We start from the raw sequence: 17,625 nt of genomic DNA on the forward strand, positions 1-17,625 counted from the left end.
AGCTTTCTTCCCTTGCAGGCGTTGGGGTTTGCTCTGCAGGGCTGTTTGCTTCTGCCCCCAGCAGCGCTGGTTACAGTGAGCCCCACGGAGAAGCGTGCGCGAGCGCAGCTCCCGAGCAATTCGGACTCTTTGGGCACGGCGAGGGGGAGCGGGAGAAGCGCTGGAGCGCCAAGGCCTCAAGGCTGCAGCCTGTTTCGTGGTTGCGCTTCGTGTCTGCTGTGTCGCAGGAGAGATGGGCGAAGCCTCAGGGGCCAGAGCCGCCTCCTCCGCCTGCCTGCCGGGAGATAAGGCCGCGAGCCTTCGCGCCGTGGTGCGGGACGGCGATAGGGTGCTGCGGAGCTGCTCCGGGAGCCGGCCGCGCTCCCGGGGGACGCGGAGCCTGCAGGACTTCTGTCCCCGCAGCGCTGCCCCTGCTCTGGGGCTGTTTGGAAGACAAACGCGGGAGGCAGGAGCGCGCGAGCTTGCTGGGAGCACCGAGCGGAGCGGGAGGGTACGACAGCGTCTGGCTGCCCTCTGCGGGAGTTCCCTGCTGACTCGGGTGTTTATCACCATCAGAGGAAGTAGAGAGCCGTGTATTGAGGTCTCTGTCTTTAGTCAGCAAAGACGACGACGCTTGGCTGCATGTCTGATGAGGAATAAGCTCCAAATCTTGCCCTCGGTTCTACAGCCTGCGCTGCAGCAGGCTGCCGGAGGGAGAAGCGCCGAGGGCAGAGCAAGGGGCTGTGGGTTGAGCTAACGGGGTGGGAGTGGTGTTTGTGGTGTGGGGGAGCAAGGAGGAGCTGGAGCCAGGCTCCGGGACCCGTCCGCCGCCGCGGGGCCGGCGTCGGCGCAGAGGAATCCGGCAGCCAGAGCTCYGCGCGAAGGGGTCTCGTCTCCCCCTGCTCCTGTCGCTGATCGCTCCGCGTCTCAGACAAATCGCTTCCCCGTGCAGGTGATACAACGTCCCCCACCTCTGCCTTGGCCTGGGTCACGCAGCGTGCAGAGCATTTGAAGATCGGGACCGAGTTATGCTTCATCTGACGGCGAGGTTTGTAGCCCCGCGTGCCTCCGCCGAGCAGAGCCCTGCAGTCGCAGCGGGGAACCTGCCCAGCAGCGAGGCGGAGGGCGCCCTGTCCTGCGGCGGGCTGCTTCTTGCCCTCGTAGCACTAGTTGTTTTTCTCTCTGCTTCCCTTGCTTTCCAGCTGGGGGATCTTCGAGGGCCGTCGACATGTCTCTGTGCCACTGCGCCGTGAAGCACAGCGAGTCGGACATGGAGGGCTGCTGCTTCTCGGCGGGCGGGGGCCTGAAGGTGTGCCTGCACTGGAGCGGCGAGGAGGAGCAGGAGCGGTGCCGGACCTACGCGCAGGGCACGCTGAGCGCCGAAGAAATCTGCATTGATATCGCGCGGAGGATTGGTGAGTGCCGGRCATCTGCTGGGCCTGGAGCCCCATCCGCCGAGGCCGCCTGCGAGCGCGGAGTGGCAGCGCTGCGCGGGTTTCGTTAGTGCTGCCCGCCTGGGACCGGGAAAGCAGGCCTGCTCCGCAGGGATGGAAGTGGGTTCCCAGCTCAGTCAGGTCCTCTGCTCCGAGACTAGAGAGATGAACATCTGTACCCAAACAGCCTCTCCTTTAGAGCCGACCCCTACTCAGGAGAAAACCTCAGGTTTTGTCCTAGAACTGAGAAATTTCCGCTGTCCTCTCAATCTCTGAAACCATCTAGACCCCTTCTTTTTCCAGTAAATCTGAGATTTTATTTTGCTTTTAAAAAGCAACTTCTTGGCAACTAGCTGTTAACAATCCTTCTGTCAAAATCTAAACATCAACCCCGTTTGCTCCGGAGTTCCTGAGAAGTGGGGTAGGATGCCTCTTCCCCTGAGGCCCAGGCCAATGGGTCTGTGAGTTATTGGAGCATGACTAGTTGAAGAGCAATTACTTCACCTCTGACTCATCAGCATCCTCATTTAATGAGCGCTTGTCCTCCCTCTCCATGGACTTCTCCTGGCAAGCTGCAAAAATCCTGGGGGAGGAGGGGGGTAGGGCACCTGTGCCTCAGTTCTGCCCCAGCTCTAGGTCCGAAAGGGATCCTTTGCAGTTGTCTTGGCTTGAATTAAGGGCAGCTGATGTCCTTTTTAATCTCAGATTCGCTGGAAAAGGCTTTAGCTCTTTTCCAAAGTTTAATGGGCAAATCAGTCTCGGTTCGTATTTCCCATGGGTTTTACTTAACTCTCCTTCCCCTCCCCCTGCTGCAGTATAAGCAGCTCGGCGCGTTGGTTTATTTGGAATAAAAACTGCTGAGGCTTCTCTGGCCAGCTGGCTTTGCCCGAGCCTGCCGGAAGGACAGCAGATACATGTCTCTCTTTAAACAGCACTTTTAAAGACTATCCTGCCTCTGACATTTGTGAGCAGCAACGCAGTGTTCGGAAGCTAACGACGAGAAGGAAGTCTCTGTCTCTGAACATGGGGTGTGGGTTACTATCCCTGCTGTTGGGAGCATGGACAGGGTTGTGCTGCCAGCAAAATCTGGTGACTGGGAGGAAAGCAGTGAAAAGAGAGTTTTTTTTTTTTTTTTTTCCCAGTCAGCTGTGAATCTTCACGAGCTCGACTGCATGTGAAAAAGCGCTTCCTTGGCACCTCACAGGAATCCTCTCTTCTTTGCAGGCATCACACCGCTGTGCTACAGCCTCTTTGCGCTCTATGACACCCAGAGCAGAGTCTGGCTCCCACCCAACCACGTGTTCAAAATCAGCAAAGACACCAACCTGAACCTGCTCTTCCGCCTGAGGTGAGGGTAGTTGCCTCTGCTCGTTCCTCTGCTGCTGTTTGCTGACCCCCTTAGTGGAGATAAGTCTTATGGAGCAGCCAAGCTACTTTTGTTGCGGAACAGTGCACCCAGTAGTTTAATAGGGCTGCACTGGAAATACGCGGCTTGCTTTTCTGTTCCTGCATTACCTGTAGCGTAGAATTGCCTAGAAATGTGTACTAAGGTTGGCATGGGATCAGGGAACTCACCAACTCCTTTGGGAAGTGAGGAACTCGGCAGGGTTCGTCTAAATCAGAATATCTGAAGGATTAAACGAGGAACTGGAAATGTTTGGAGTTCGTGCTTGTCGTGCTGAGTGAGAGGTGAGCTATGGAAAACGTCCTTTCCCTGTTCCCGATACTCCTCCATCTTTTGACCTGCAATCCCCCCTTCTATTCCAGTCTGTGCTCCCCGCTCTCAGCTCAGTCCCTGCGCAGGACGTTGCCTCCAAAGTGTTTCGAGACCACCAGCAAACACCCGAGGGGGAACAGGCCAAGCCTCACGTGGGGTGGGCGTGCGGTACTGCAGTCCGGGTTTTGGGGAAGGGGAAGGTTGGCGTGTGACTCTAACCAGCAGGCCATTTTCCAGGCTTCTTGCATCTTTGCAAGATGCTCAGGTTCCTTGGGGATGAGCAAGACACCAGTCTTACTGCTGTATGGAGCAGTGTTTTCTCCTAAAACGTTGCCACTGGCCATCACATTAGGAGAACTCTTTCAGGCTCGCTTTTTTTGTGGTGTCTGAGTCATAGCACAGGTAAGACTAATGTGCAGCTAGGGAAAAGCAGAAAATGTGGCCTGGGGATACATTAGCCTGTGCCTGCCTTGTTTTATACAACCTGCAATACCTTCTTCCTCCCGGGGGACTGAAGGGCTCCTGCTAGAAAGCAGAATGCTGAGCAGGGGCCTCTCTCTGCAGCTACCCATTGCATGAGGGACATCCATGGTGCTCTCTAGGAACAGAACCGATGCATCAGAAAACGGTCCCTGGGGTGCTGTGCCGGCCTGCTGCGAGCCTGCCGTGCCCGAAGTACCTCTTCTGGAGCTGGCGTCACGCGCGTTACTGTGGCGTCTGAGGAACGCTGGGGCGGTGGCTGGGCGCTGCGACCGCCTTGCGTACCACGAACTTGCCCGCATGCAGAGAGAGCGTGGAAAAGCCGTGCCTGTGAATCCTGGTGGCTAGCACCCCGATCTCTGTTGGCCACTCTCTGTGCCCTGAAGGAGTAGAGACCCCCGGTCTGCAGCGCTCTGGCTGCAGATGAGGCACAGTACTCCGGGCTCCGACTTTCTGGGCCAGGAAGTGCTTTCAGCTCTGGTTTTGAGGGCTCACTGTTTCGATGCAGCCTGCTCGTTCCTCATGAAGTCAGGCATTTTTTTTCTTTAAGAGTTAGGGAAGGATTTTTCCCTCCTGTTATGCTCTGGTTTTGTAACGTGCTGTCAGTCGGGAGGGAAAAAGAATAGCTTGTGTTTGTCTCTCTAAAGCTGCCTTCACCTCCTTCCCATGCACAGCTTGGTGTGGCTGCATCATTTGTGTGCCCAAACTCGGCTGGGGTAGCTGCCTGCAGGCAGCCGCAGGAAGTGTTCTGCGTACAAGCACCGAAATAGCCTCGTGTGCATTACCACAGACGGCAATGTGGCTTTCGGGGTTGAGGGGAGCGTGTAAACAGCGGGAGCGGAAACACGCTCTGGCCAGAGAACTCTCTTCGTGCTGACACCTCTTAGATGTGGGTGTTTGGCATTTTGAGGGACAGTCCTCACCCAAGGCGTTCTTACAAATGTTCCTCCCAGGGGTGCCCTGCAGTGGTACGAGCTGCTGGGGTTCAGCAGAAAGAAAGCTCGGCGTGGAACAAACTGGGTTTGAGCTGCTGAACTGCTCGCAGGGGGCCTCTGGGGAGTTTCATGGGGGGCTGCTGTAGGGATGCTTGTAGGTCTGGATCAATTGCAACCAGAGTAAATTAGCATGCTGGTTCTGCGGATCGGCACCTGCTGGGCCCTTGGGTGTGCTGGGCAGCGCAGCCATCCATAAACTCTGAGTCAGGTCATGGGAAAGCTGGAGAACGGCTTAGAAGAGATTTTGATAGCAAGAAGGGAAGGTTGCTTCCCCTTCTGGTGTCTGACTCTCTGCCTTGCGCTCAGATCCGTGTTGAGGACCCGTGTGATTCTCGTGTCAGCAGCTGGGGTTTAAGCGACCTTTGAACGCGTGGCTTGGCCTTAACAAACCAACCGACTGCCTTGAACTAGGAACGTGACCCAGCTAACAGAGCGCTGCTGGGCTGGGATTCGACGGGTCGCGCGTCTGTGAGTGAGAGCAGGGGCAGGCGACAGCCCTCCTGCCTCCAGCAGCGCGAGAGAGGGTGGCCTTCTCTGCTTCCCTCCTCTGCAGGTACTACTTTCGGAACTGGCATGGGATGAACGACAAGGAGCCGGCAGTTTATCGCAACGTGCCCCGGCAGAGCGACTCCCCGGACGAGAGGTTGCAAGGGGGGGCCTTGCTGGACAAGTCGTCCTTCGAGTACCTGTTTGAGCAGGTAGCGACCGGGCGTGGGCTGCTGGGTTGGCCGGAGGCTGGTCACCCCTGGAGATGGGAAAACCTGGGATCTCAGACAGCGACTGTCTCGGCTCRGGAGAGAGCCTCAGGGTGATCCAGCTCGCGGGCCAGGTTGTGATCAGCCCTTTCTTCAGGGTCTGTTTGTCCTGCTGCGGGTGCTTTGTTTAAAGGACAAACACAGCTGTAGTTTTGCCAGGAGCCTCAGAAAGCTTTTGTCCTGCTTGAGGCCTCCCTAGGAGGCTGGGAGCTGAAATGGGGGGTTTCCATCGCACCTTGGGGGAGCGGGGGGAAGGCACCGCAAGTCCGTACAGGGTTTTTTCCCCTTTGTTTAACTCTCTCTCTTTGGTAGGGGAAATTTGAATTCATAAATGATGTGGCGTCTTTGAAAGACCTCCAGACCGAACAGGAGATCCAAAGGTTCAAGAACGAAAGCTTAGGCATGGCTGTGCTTCACCTCTCTCACATTGCCATCAAAAAAGGCATCTCCCTTGAGGAAGTGGCCAGAAAATACAGGTGACTGCCTGGCTTCGAAGCCTCGGGCTGGGGGCTTTCTGCTCTGTGGTTGTCTGAAGGGTTTCTTCTGCTCTGCTAGCAGGCTGCTGCGAGAGGGCAGCAAGAGACAGTGCGGCTACTCCAAGGAGTGAGGAGATGGCAGCCTGAATGGGTTTGTGTCCTAATGCTTCCTCTTTTCAGCCAGTTGTGTGGTGGAGGGAATGGCCTGACCACGGAGGACAAGTAGATGTTAGAAGGCGCAGTCAGCGTTTGGGATTGCTAACATGGCTAGTGTGCAAAGCCATGGATGGAACGTGCATCTGGGAGCGTACAGCCCGTTCTGCTTTCGTCTCAGGGAGGGAGTTTGGCCTCGGAGCTGTGTGTGTGAGGTGGTGGCTGGGGCACTTCTAATTTGGTGCGGCTTGACTTGCCTTGTAAACCTGTCTGCACATCTGTGGTCTGACTCGCTGTCTGCCCACGTCTCTCGCCCTCGTTTCCCTCTGTCCTCTTTGTGAAGCTGGAGCATGAGCAATGAGGAGGTGTTTTGGGCCGTTTTAGGTGACGCAGAGATCGGCTGTGGCCGTTCTGCTGAAGACCCTGGCTGCGCAATTCTGCTACGGGTGTCTGAGATTTTCCTGACCAGTTGTTCCTCCCTTCCACAGCTTCAAGGACTGCATCCCACGTTCCTTCTACCGCCAGATCCAGCAGAACAACTACCTGACCAAGTTCCGCATGAAGAATGTCTTCAAGAAATTTGTGCAGCGCTTCCAGCGGCACACAGTCAGCACTGGAAAGCTGACGGAGCAGGACATCATGTACAAGTACCTGGCCACCTTGGAGCACCTGGCACCCCGCTTTGGGAGCGAGCTCTTCTCCGTGCTCTCCTTGGAGACCTCCTCTGAGGGGGAGAAGGTGCAGCTGTACATGAACGGAGGACATGCGCAGCTGGAGCATGGGCACGTGCTGCTCCCCAAGGACCGGCCTGCCACCCACGAAGTCCTTGTCACTGGCACGAACGGTATCCAGTGGCGGCCTGTGCCTGTTGAGGTAGGTTGGGGTGGGAAGAGCAATTCGCATCCAAGTCTGTGGAAGGTCCCACACTGGCTTCTTTTCATTAACTTGTACTCCTGAGCTTTACCACCTTGAGTGGGTGTAAGGGTCAATGCTGAGGCAGTACAATTTAGTAGATGGACTGCTGCACAAGGCTCAGGGAATCCTGAGCTTTTTTTCCAGCTCATCCCAGGTTAGCCAGCACCTGCCATGGACTAGTGTCTATCCATGCTATTTCCCAGCTGTAGGAAGGGCTGGGACTGATGCTGTGTGTCTCTGGCCCTGCAGAGCATTGAGAGCTTCTCCCATCGTGGCTATTTTGGGAGGAAGGCCAGAAACAAAGAGGTGGAGCCCAAGGGGCTGAATCAGCCAGCGGAACGGAGCGAGCCGAAGTGGGTACAGTTCTGCGACTTTCGGGAGATCACTCACATTGTGATCAAGGACTGCAGAGTCAGCATCAACCGGCAGGACAACAAATGCCTGGTGAGTGAGCCCTTTTCTGCCTGAGCTGCCCCACTGACCAGCTTAATGCACGTGGGAGCCAGTAATTGCGCTTCCGAGACGGGAAGGAGACGGTACTGAAGGAGCGATGGGAGGAAAAGTGGTCTTTCCCAAGGTTAATGCCAACAAGTTGAGTTTTGCCGTGATGTGCTTTGCTTTCCTTGCTGGTCCTGCTGCTGGCCAAGGCAGGCCCTCTGTTGCAGCACCAGAGCTGAGCCCTGCAAGGCGCATCCTCCGATCACTTGTTGCAGGCCCTCAGTGGGCTCGAGCACTCTCCTCCTCGGGCTGGCAAAGGGCAGAGCGATAGGCGGATTTTGGGGCGCTTACACCCTAGCTTGGTGATTTCTCACGTGTGGACTGGTTCCCTCCCTCCCTTCAGGAGCTGGTTCTCCCRTCCTACGAAAGCGCGCTCTCCTTGGTGTCACTTGTGGACGGCTACTTCCGGCTCACGGCTGACTCCAGTCACTACCTGTGTCACGAAGTGGCTCCGCCGCGGCTCGTGATGAGCATCTTGAACGGCATCCATGGGCCCATGCAGTAAGTGGCTTCTTCTGGGTGGGAGACGGAGGGTGCGCCGGCGTCGGGGGGGGACGTGCTGTGTCCTTGGGGCTTGTCTGGAGCTGATCCCCTCCTCCTGCTTCCAGGGAGGAGTTTGTCTTTGCCAAGCTGCGGCGGGAGGAGCACGAGGAGGGGCTGTACATCATCCGCTGGAGCGTCCTTGACTTCAACAGGATGATTCTGTCTGTGGTGAAAAGGGGCCACCAGCAGGTGAGATGGGAGTCCGGGTGCGCTGTGACACACGGGGCACAAGCCTGTCGGAGCAGTCCCTGGGGTAGACTGTAAGCTGAGAATTTTGCTGTTTACTGTTTAGGTTGTATCCGACCTCGGTAGCCCCCGTAGGCCGGCAGAGCCTCCTCCCGTGCAGGAGGAGCGGGGTGGCAGGGCAGCTGCCCTGGCGCGGGGTGTTGTGCTGTTTGCTGTTACATCTCCTCGGGCTTGTTTGCCTTGCACAACCCACAACAGATCACCTCCGGGGAAGGGGGAAAGGCTCCAGCTGCCGAGTGTGGCCGAGTGCCAGGAAAGAGGCAGGGCAGAGCAGCGTGCCTGGGGGCAGCGAGCTCCAGCAGGCGTTCGTCTCGTTAGGAGCGAGCTGGGCTGCAGCTGGTCTGAGCTGCCGGCTTTCTGGGTGATGGGAAGGTAGCTGCAAAGGACGGCCCTTCTGCTGGAGTTACGCTCTGGGCCAGAGCGCTGCCTCCAGGGTCAGCCAGGTCGGTGTTGTGGTTTCTGTGGCCGCAGCAGCGATGCCTGTTCTGACATTGCTCCGTCTTTCCTAGGGCTCTGGGGTGCAGGGTGCCCTCAAGTACCGGCAGTTCCGGATCCAGAAGAAAGGCAGCTCCTTTGTGCTGGAGGGGTGGGACCGGGARTTCTCCACCTTGCGGGAGCTCATGGATGTACTCAAGGGCTGCACGCTCAAGTCTGGCGATGAGAGCTTCACTGTGAAGAGGTGTTGTCCACCCAAACCAGGAGGTAGAAGAAGGGCTCTTTCCCTCTCTCGAACTGGGGGAACAAGGGCATCTGGCAGTTTCTGGGTCCTAGCATAGATCTATTCCCTCTTGCAGAGATTTCGGACCTGCTAATCACACGGAAGGTGAAGGATAGCACAAAGCAGATCCTCAGCCTGACCCAGCTCAGCTTCCACCAGATCCGCAAGAACGAGATCACGCAGGTTGTGTGCTCTGCCTTCCCTGGCAGCAGGGTTTAAGGGGTAGCGTGTGTAAATGTGTTGGCTGGAGGCGGTTGCTTCCCTGCTCAGGGGATGCTACCAAGCCCCAACCACCACTGGTGCAAGGAGGGGGGATGCACAGAGCAGTTGCTGGCTTTGGTTTGGCACTTTTATTTAGCAGGAGGATTGACTCCTTCCTTCCCCAAGGGGAGGAGGCCAAGTCCTGCAGAGGCAGCACTGTCGGGGCAGGAGACAGTTTCTTCCCTGCCATCCGCAGCAGTGTGCGAAGGTGCCACAGAGTTGACAGAGGGAAGAGGGGAGAGTTGACTTGGGAGTGCGAGGCTGAAAATACCCTCCCTGAGACAGTGCCAGGTCTGACGTCCGTGCGCCTTCCTCGTGTGCCTGCAGCGAGCCCACCTGGGGCAGGGCACCCGCACTAACATCTATGACGGGGTGCTGAATGTGTGCGGGACCGCTGGGGCCGATGACGAGGCTGAGTACTTCTCCACTGAGCAGAACAACAACAGCCGGGAGATGCACGTGGTCCTCAAAGTCCTGGACCCCAGCCACAGAGACATTGCCCTGGTGAGCGTAGGCCCTGCGCCAGGCTGGGGGAAGGGAGGCGGAACGGAGGCTAAAATGGCCCYGAGCTGCTCTCTGTGCTCTGGGCAGCTCGCAGGAGGTCCCCGGCCATGCAGAGACGAGCTGCCGTTGTGACGTCCCTGCTCCTCTCTCCACAGGCGTTTTTTGAGACTGCCAGCCTGATGAGCCAAGTGTCGCACGTCCACCTGGCTTTCGTGCACGGAGTCTGCGTGCGAGGCTCCGAGAGTGAGTACTGGGCGCTCGCCCCCTTCGTCGGTGACGGCCGCGGCTGCCCTCGCCTGCTGCGGCAGCCGGCCTGGCCCCTTGCCTCGCGCTGCCGCCTTCGTGGTGCCTTTCCCTTGCTGCTGGGCTCGCGGCTGCGCCGGCTGCTGCCAGCTCCGTTGCTCGGCAGGCGTGTTTCTGGTCGGAGCACCCTCCTTGCCGATGGGCGATGCTCTTGGTGTCCTCCTGCGCGGTGCCGAGGGCCGGGCTCTTGGGCTGCTGGTTGAGACCCTCCCGTCTTCTGTGTTCCCAGATATCATGGTGGAAGAGTTCGTGGAACACGGTCCTCTGGATGTGTTGCTGCGGAAGGAGAAAGGCCGGGTCACTGTGGGCTGGAAAATCACCGTGGCCAAACAACTGGCCAGTGCCCTGAGCTACCTGGTAATGGGCCGGTCYGGGAGCGGGGCATTTTCTGGGAAGCAGCTGGTGCCTGTGCACCTGGAGGCCACCTCCAAGCACCTTCTCTGTTGCTCCCGTCCACTGTAGCGCCCCATAGCACTGTCCCCAGCTGTGGCCCTGGGTCTGGATGGCAGCAGGGCAGGGAGGGTCTGTCACGACCTTTCTCTGCTCTTCAAGCAGATATCCGCGTTTTTAGCATAACTGCCCGCACCTCACAAGACCCCGTCCTCGCTCACTCTTTTCTGGAGCTGGGTTGACCCTTTCCGGGTAGCGTGTGTGAACTTCAAACCCTGAAAGCTGACGCTGCTCTGCAGCTTCAGATGGGGCCAGGCAGGCTGGGAAGAGCCGCGAGTCAGAACACTGCCCTCCCTGCGCGCTGGGCTTCTGGCCAGCAGCTCAGGAATGCTTGGTAGCTGCTTGTGGAGACATGCATCCCAACACTGGGTAATCCTTGTGCTCCTTTCTTCCTCCTGGGTTCCCTTTGTGCAAGGGGACAATGAGATATGGAGGTGACACGTGGATCCAAAACTTGGGTAACTGGAGTCGGGAGTCCTGCATTTCCATTTTCTCGTGCAGCTCATAGACCTGGTGTGTTTCGATGCATCTGTGGGGTCTCTCCGAGGAACAGTGCTCTTCATGTCCTCTTGTTTCCACAGGAGGACAAAAACCTGGTGCATGGCAACGTGTGCGCAAAGAACATCCTGTTGGCCAGGAAGGGCTTGGAAGATGGGTCGCTGCCCTTTGTGAAACTCAGCGATCCTGGAGTCAGTTTTACCGTGCTCTCTCGAGAAGGTATTCTCTCGTCTCACGATGCTCACAGGGCATTTCCTTGAATTGAGCAGGGCTGGGCCTGGGCTTGCTCCCGGCTCCTGTAATTTCTGAGCTAGAAGTCCAGGTGCTTTTTCACCTCCTGCAGCCCGGGTGGTTAATGAATAGCGTGGGTTATGCCTGAGCTCTTTGGCATGGATCCTCTGCCTTCCTTTCAAGCTTTAGTTTCGCAATATGTGGCATTCTTTGGTGTGGAGGAGGTTTTGGATGTGCCTCTGAAAGTGGGCATGCCAGCTCTGTAACAGTGGCTGGTCTTGGCCTGTTGCTCTTCTCCTGAAAGCTGCTGTCAGAGACAGCTGCGCTGCGGCTTCCAGCTGCCTCTTCCCGGGGGCTGCGATCCCACAGGGAGCTTTTCCCCGTGTTCATGGAGTCGTGCCCTGCTCCAGCGTTATCCTGTCAGCAGCACCTCACTGCGCCTTCTCTCTCCCAAAGAGCGCGTGGACCGGATCCCGTGGATCGCTCCAGAGTGTGTCCAGGACGTGGGAAACCTCAGCACTGCGGCTGACAAGTGGAGCTTTGGCACCACGCTGCTGGAGATCTGCTTCGACGCGGACGTGCCGCTCAAGGAGCGCACTCCTTCGGAGGTAACTTGCGTCCCCTCTCCTTCCTCTGTGAGCTGCTGCCTGGACCTCAATTCTGGGACAAGCCAGCCCCTGTCCATTTAATGACAGGAGCAGATTTGGAGCAGGCGCAGGGCTGCAGCCCGTGGATGGGTTGCTTTCGTTCGATCTCATGGCCTCGTCCAGCAGCTGGAGGGTGTTTGAGACCTGCCTTTCTTTCCCCTCTCAGAAAGAGCGCTTCTACGAGAAGAGGCATCGCCTGCCTGAGCCGTCCTGCAAGGAGCTGGCCACCCTCATCTGTCAGTGCCTGAACTACACTCCTGGCGAGCGGCCCTCCTTCCGGACCATCCTCCGGGACCTCACCCAGCTTCAGCCGCACAGTAAGGCCCCGTCCTGCCCTTCGCAGCCAGCCCAGCTTTGCCCTAGGCGGCTGGTTTGGGTGTAGGGAGCCTTCTCCTTCCCCGAGAAGTTTCTTTGTAGTCTTTCACCCTGTCTAAGAAGACAGACTACCCCGAGATGAGAAGCGGTAACGCAGATGGCAGCCCTCCTGTCTGTGCTGTTACTTGACTTCTCCTTCCTGGAGTCTGGCAGTTCAGATGGAGCTAGCTCCCTGCCCACACGCCTGTTTGCATGATCCCTTTTGTCCTCTCTGTGGAGTTTTTTGTTCTYGGGGATGCCTTGCACCCGAGAACTGATGTTCTTTTGGTCAGAGCAGAGCTGGGTCGAGGAGACCCCATCGTCGCTGCTCCTCAGCTGCAGGGGTGGGAGCACACGTGCGCAGAGTGTCTGTGCTGCGGGGCTGCCTCAGCTGTTCTCTCAATCTCCTCGATTTCCAGACCTCGTAGATGTCACCTCCGTGAACCCCGACTTCCCAGTGTCAGACCCCACGGTCTTTCAGAAGCGCTATCTGAAAAAGATCCGAGAGCTGGGGGAGGTAAATGGCATCTTTTGCCCCTGCTGTAAGGGCCCTGCGGGAGCCAACATGGCTTGAGGCGTGATGAATCCCCAGAGGAGCAGAGAGCTGATAAAGACACCGAGGGCAATTTAGTCCTTTTGGATAGGATGGGAAGGGCAGAGGGGCTCGGAGCTTGTTGGGAGAGTGTTTTCCTCGTAGCAGGTTAGTGCGGGATTGGCAGCCTGCGGTGCCTTGCACTGCTGTGTGATTGATCTGCTCCTGTCGCTCCTGGAGGAACCGGGCTCTTTCTACACTGATTCCCCAAAAATCTACATCTAGACTAGGGGGCAACAAAGTCCTTATTTTCAAGCTGTTTTCACTGAGGATGTTCCCCCTGTGTGAGAAGTCTGTTCGCCCCCAGCAAGCATGTTGAGAGAGGCTGCTCCTGGCACGGGGAGAGTGGGCTGGAGAGGAGCTCTGCCTTTGGCAGCATCCCAAAGGCTGTGTCCGCTTCCTCCCAGGGTCATTTTGGCAAGGTGAGCCTGTATTGTTACGACCCCACTAACGACGGCACGGGGGAAATGGTGGCCGTGAAGTCTCTCAAGTCTGGCTGCAGCCAGCAGCTTCTGGCCAGCTGGAAGAGGGAGATCGAGATCCTCAAGACGCTCTACCACGAGAACATTGTCAAGTACAAGGGCTGCTGCAGCGAGCAGGGTAAGGCCGTCCCTCCGCTGCCGGGGGGATGTGGCTGCTTCGCTGGATTCGCAGCGCAGCGGCTGTGTCGCTGAGCGTACGCCGTCCCGTGCGGCTCCTCTCAGCCGCTGCGCCCYGCTCCGGGACCTGTGAATTTGCCACGCGCTGTCCCAGAGGGGCACGTTTCGGAGTGCCTTTGACACCCCTCTCTGCAGGGAGAGCTCTTGCAGAGCTGGTGACGCCCTGTGCTGTAGGGTTGAACACAAACAGCAGAGCCTAAACCTGCTGTCTGCTACCGGGAGCGATTCCTGTCGCCACGAAGCATCTCCTGTAGAGATGCTCAAAACCCAGAGTTTCTTTCTGGCAGGAGAGGGCTGGGATTTGGGATGCCCCTGCATCTCTCCGTGAGAGCCCCACCACTCACATGCCGTTTGCCTCTTGCTCTCCTGCCAGGGGAGAAGATTGTGCAGCTGATCATGGAGTACGTGCCGCTGGGCAGCCTGCGAGACTACTTGCCCAAACACAATGTCAGCCTGGCCCATATCCTGCTCTTTGCCCAGCAGATCTGTGAGGTAAAGGCGTAACCTCTTGTGAGGCATCTGCAGTCCTTGCAGAGCGTGGTGGGGCAGGGCAGAGTCGAGACGGGGTCGGGAAAGCCCTGTGAAAAGGGAACGACAACAGGGCAGCATCGAAGGGAAGGGGCAGTGAGGGCTGGGACTCCCGGGTGCTCCGCGTGACTCTCTGCTTTGCTCTGCCCAGAACGGGTCTAACCCCTGTCTTCCTCCCTGCAGGGCATGGCCTATCTGCACTCCCTCCACTACATCCACAGGGACCTCGCTGCCCGGAACGTGCTGCTGGAGAACGAGAACGTGGTGAAGATCGGAGACTTCGGCCTGGCCAAGGCCATCCCCGAGGGCCACGAGTACTACCGCGTCTGCGAGGACGGAGACAGCCCCGTCTTCTGGTGAGCGCAGCCAGGCCTGCGTCCGCCCCCGGCGTGTCCCCGCTGCCAGTGCGAGGCAGCAAACGCGTGGGGTGGAGCGGCAGAGGTCTGGGGTGAGCGGAGGGGAGGACGGATCCCGGCGTGGCRCTGGGACGTTTGCTGGGGACCGAATGAACGTGCCAGGCTCTGGYTTGCTGGCGCTCTCTCGTGGCTGCCCTGCCTTGACTGCGCCGGCCGCCCCCGCACAGGTACGCCATGGAGTGCCTCAAGGAGTGCAAGTTCTACTACGCGTCCGACGTCTGGTCCTTCGGGGTGACGCTCTACGAGCTCCTCACGCGCTGCGACTCCAGCCAGAGCCCTCCCGTGGTGAGTCCCGGTGGGGGCCGGTGGCTTCCCACCGCCGCAAGCRTCGGCGCTCGCGAAGCCCGTAGTGGAGCCTGACCCTCCCCTCTCTCGCAGAAATTCATCGAGATGATTGGGGCGACTCAGGGGCAGATGACAGTTCTGAGGCTGATTGAGCTGCTGGACAGAGGGAAGAGGCTGCCCAGCCCGAAGGACTGTCCCTGCGAGGTGAGGCGGTAAATCCCTGCCCTGGCTCTGCCTGCTGCCGTCGGCCATCTGCCGCGGAGTTGTCTTCCAACCCAACGGGCCCTAAAGCATCCCCGTGCCCCGGCCAGCTGGAGCGTCCGCAGTTCGGGAAAGAGGCCGTTGCAGTGAGGCACCGAAGTGACAAATGTGTTCAGGGAGGCAGAAAAATGAAAGGCCCTGCGTAGCGGCAGGGAAGAGGGGAAAGGTGAGGCTGGGGGGCCGAACACGGGGCAGAGCCTCTGCTGTGCTTCCTCGGGGCCTAGAGGTGATGATCCCCTTTCCCCATCGTGGCTGGAGAGACTTCCGGTGATCCGTGTCCGTCTCCAAGCGTCAGTCTGTCCATGCGGCTCTTCTGCCCCGTGGGGTTTACCTGGGATGTTCAGCCAAAAGTCCTCTTGCTCTCCCTGGGGCGAGGGGTGGAGCTGCCTCTTGTGTCCCTGAAGATCACGTGGCTGCATCCAGTGAAAGGTGGAGAAGGCTTTAATGTGGATTTAAGTGGAGCTGTGGTTCAAACTAAATTGCTGTAATTGTCTTATCTGGGTAATAGCCCTGTCTTGCACTGAGCCTGTGCTCTTTGCAGCTGGCAGAGGCGGCCGTTAAGCCGGGAGGGTTGTGATATCTTGTGTTATTTTGTTCAGAACCTGGCCTGCTTCTCATCTCCTTCTCCTTCTCTAGATCTACCGCCTGATGAAAAACTGCTGGGAAGCTGAAGCCTCCTTCCGCCCGGCCTTCCAGAACCTCGTCCCCATCCTCAAGGCCTTCCACGAGAAGTACAGGGCTCAGGCCCCCTCCGTCTTCAGCGTCTGCTGAGCGCGATGCTGCGGAACTCGCTGGAGGAAGGAGCGCAGCGGGCCTGGACGCCGGAGCGGAGGGACTCTGCATGCGGGAGCCCTGGGATGGGACAGCCTGCATGGATGAACTGGGGAGCGCTGGGACCCCAGTGCCTGCTGCTGCCTGCTCCGCCAGACCGCGGAGAGCTGCGTCCCCCTTCGGACTCTCCCCTTCCATAAATTTCACGGAAGCAGCTGTGGAGGACAAGACTTCAGCCGCTGCTCCTGAGCTCTGGACCTGTTGCTTCGGCCTGGGTTTTTTAGCTCTCTGGTCACTGGGTGGATTTTGGTGCAGGAAAAGAATATTCCAGTTGCTGCTGCGGATGGCGAAGGCCGCGGGGAGAGGCAGCAGCTGGGGCCGAAACGCCTCCCCCATGGGACTCTGAAACGCTGGACGCTGGCTGCGGAGCGAACGTGAAAAGGGATGTTGTGGGGAGCCGGCTCCTGCGGAAAGAGCCGCTCTGTCCTCGGAGCCAGGCGGCTTCGCCGTGCCGTGGAGGGCTGCTGGGAGGAGGAGGAGGACGGCGCGTTGGGTGGAAGCAGCCAGCTGTGATCCGTCCCTGCCTGCACAGAAAGCAGGACTGACAGCCGCCTGCCTGCCTGCCTGCCCCGGGATCTTCTCCCGGCGAGCCGCGTCCGGCGGCTGCCCCTTCGCCTCCTGGCGGTACTTGACGCTCGGTGCCTCCCGTCCTGTTCCTGTGGCCGCCGCGGGAGAGCAGCAAGCGGGAGAAGGGAGAAGGGCCTTGCCCGCGGCGCGGCCCCCTCCGCTCTGTGCCTCTCCCGGCCCCTGCCCCGCTGCGCCGCCTCTCCGTGCACCTCCCGGGGCGGCCGGCGCTCYGGCCCTGTCCCCCCTTCCCTGCTCGGGCCGAGCCCAACACTGTGAATGAGACTGGGGCAGCGCGGGGGCGATTTACAGCCTTAAACCCCTCCGGGCTGCGGGACTGCACCTGCCTCGCCTCCCTCCGCCTCGGTGCCGCTTTCCCCTCCCTGGGGTTGGAGGTGCCGGCGCCGGAGCTGCACGGAGCCCACGGGAGTGGGGTTTGCAGCCCCTTCCCGGCTCCCGGTGACGTTTCCGTGCCTGTCGCCTTCGGCACAAGCCGCTCGCCTTCCTCACCGCGATGCCTGGATCCCGTTTCCCGCAGGAATCGGGGCAGCCTTTCCCCCGCCCACCCGAGCCCCCCACCGGGGAAGGTGGATTTTAGCAAAATAATTTGGCACTTTATTGCAGTTCGGTGTCTCCGCTGCATTTCCTCTCCCCAACGGCTTGGGAAACTTCCCTGGGGGCGGGCGGGGTGCCTCCCCGCTTGCCTCCCTCTCGGCCGGGTCTCCKATCCCCTTCCCTGCTCGCCTGCTCCCACGGAGCGTTTTTGGGATCAGCGCTGCCGGCGGGGAGAGGCGCTGGGGGCCGAGGCACGGCGGAGGCTGTTTTCCCCCCTTCCCCCTTTATTTATTGCCTGCTCTGTCGCGTTGCGCGTGGGGCCTGTGCGGCGCCGCGGCCCTGCTGCTCCAGGCCGTGGGGCCGGGACCCCCTGGTGCCCCCTGGCACCCACGGGGAGCCGGCAGCCTCTGGGCCCCGCTCCCAATAAAGGATGTAACGGCCCCCGTCTCCTCTCGGCATCCGGCGCCCCGCGTTTCCTGGGGGTGTGGGGCAGCAGCACTCAGGGCACCTGGGGGAAGGGGGGGCTGAGGCTAGGGTCGCTATAGGGCAGGTGGGTTTGGGGTCGCTCTAGGGCAAGGGGTCATTGGGGTCACTGTAGGGCAGGGGGTTCAGGGTCACTGTAGGGCAAGGGGTCATTGGGGTCACTGTAGGGCAGGGGGTTTGGGGTCGCTATAGGGCAAGGGGTCATTGGGGTCACTATAGGGCAGGGGGTTCAGGGTCACTGTAGGGCAAGGGGTCATTGGGGTCACTGTAGGGCAGGGGGTTTGGGGTCAATGTA

General features: G+C 59.2%; 1 protein-coding gene across 1 annotated transcript; it reads left to right on the top strand.

The window, feature by feature from the left end:
- On the top strand, positions 1 to 17,287 carry TYK2 (tyrosine kinase 2). The gene is made up of 25 exons (XM_026057835.1): positions 1 to 490; positions 932 to 1,027; positions 1,182 to 1,394; positions 2,637 to 2,760; positions 5,158 to 5,302; positions 5,672 to 5,835; positions 6,477 to 6,861; positions 7,153 to 7,347; positions 7,745 to 7,902; positions 8,010 to 8,133; positions 8,700 to 8,892; positions 8,985 to 9,091; positions 9,497 to 9,673; positions 9,829 to 9,916; positions 10,206 to 10,333; positions 11,008 to 11,143; positions 11,612 to 11,763; positions 11,969 to 12,119; positions 12,576 to 12,673; positions 13,156 to 13,348; positions 13,781 to 13,899; positions 14,119 to 14,291; positions 14,519 to 14,636; positions 14,730 to 14,840; positions 15,534 to 17,287. The coding sequence occupies exons 3-25, from the start codon at positions 1,208 to 1,210 to the stop codon at positions 15,666 to 15,668; spliced, it is 3,561 nt and encodes a 1,186-aa protein (XP_025913620.1). The 5' UTR covers positions 1 to 490; positions 932 to 1,027; positions 1,182 to 1,207; the 3' UTR covers positions 15,669 to 17,287.
- Positions 17,288 to 17,625: the final 338 nt, after the last annotated feature.

Source organism: Apteryx rowi, unplaced genomic scaffold, assembly GCF_003343035.1.
Source record: "Apteryx rowi isolate R43461 unplaced genomic scaffold, aptRow1 scaffold_1402, whole genome shotgun sequence".
Classification (NCBI taxonomy): domain Eukaryota; kingdom Metazoa; phylum Chordata; class Aves; order Apterygiformes; family Apterygidae; genus Apteryx; species Apteryx rowi.